Genomic DNA, 1172 nt, shown 5'->3' on the forward strand with positions numbered 1-1172 from the left:
TTCGGTTGTTCCGTCGTGCTAAGGACTCTCTTGGGCTTCTTAGGCGGAAAGATGGCAGAACAGGCCGATGGCATCTTGTAAGATCGATGAAGAGACCCTTGTAGGGGTCCACATGGGTCGTAGGAGAGGAAAAAAGTCGCTGGTACACTGACTTCTGGGTGCAGTGTGCTCTTGGTAGCGAAGGAGCAAGGCGAGCGCTGGGCAAGCAGCCTCTGGAACAGAACAAGTCTCCAAGCGAGGCAGTCTGGGCTGTAATAGTGAACGTCGTTGACAATGAACACGGCCACTTGCCCCACCACATACTGGTCTGGGCACGTTTGGGCATGGCATACCACCAACTTGTGAGGACAAAAAGTAGCCTTCAGGACCAGCCCCCTAGTGAGTGGCATCGTAAGGAGAGTCCCCAGTGGAAAGCCCCAGGTGTAGTAAGAGTAGTCGAAGGCCTCTTTCCTGCTCCTTTGCTGACCATGAGTCTAACCAGGTCATCAGCAGACTGGTCGGCGATGTCAGCGTACTTCTTTGGTCGAATGAGCTGATCGGCACCTGATGGCACCCTTGATCCTCGTACTTCGGGATAACTCAGCGATCTTCCAAGCAGTACGAGAGAGTGGAGTTGGTCAGCGCAGGCGGGGGCAACAGTTTGTAGGGTCACAGTAATTGTGTTTGTAGGCAGGCTGAATGACCGTAAGCAGGCGCATGATGACCGTATGCGGGCTGTGGGTGATGGCGCCATAAGCAGGGGATGGACGGAGCCCCAGAAACCGACTTCCGGCATCATGCTAGAAACGACCCGACTGAAAGTGAAAAATGGCACTAAAAAATAAAACAAACATTTTGCAAAGTTCATTTCTTTTGTTCAAAGACGGGGGAATTTAGACAGTTTTAATTAACCTGTAATAGTTATCGCAAACCTACCAATGTAAGAGCCATATCTTTGAGACAGACAGATGACAACCATTTCATTGGCGACCGACTTTATAATACCTCTTAGAGCCATAGGAATAGCCAACGCCCACACAGTACGAAGATGCGCGACAATCCAGAGGTTGGATCTATGTGAAAGTATAATTTTTGTGGACACCTAAAGGAAAATAATTACGACAAATATAACATTGATAATGATGATAACTATAATGATAATCATGGATATATCAATATAATGAAGATAATGA

The 1172-nt window shown here is 48.0% G+C and overlaps 1 protein-coding gene across 1 annotated transcript in view; it reads right to left on the reverse strand.

Moving 5' to 3' along the window:
* The window catches only part of LOC147468266 (uncharacterized), a 22133-nt gene extending 21189 nt beyond the window's left edge, over positions 1–944 (reverse strand). Inside the window, exon 1 of the mRNA XM_086555258.1 lies at positions 916–944. Coding sequence (XP_086411384.1) covers positions 916–930 — 15 coding nt within the window. The 5' untranslated portion in view covers positions 931–944. The remainder of the gene's footprint in view (positions 1–915) is intronic.
* Between the last annotated feature and the right edge of the window lie 228 nt (positions 945–1172).

This window comes from Penaeus japonicus, unplaced genomic scaffold (assembly GCF_977035675.1).
Source record: "Penaeus japonicus unplaced genomic scaffold, GWHDUDI00000001_assembly GWHDUDI00000030, whole genome shotgun sequence".
NCBI classification, from domain to species: domain Eukaryota; kingdom Metazoa; phylum Arthropoda; class Malacostraca; order Decapoda; family Penaeidae; genus Penaeus; species Penaeus japonicus.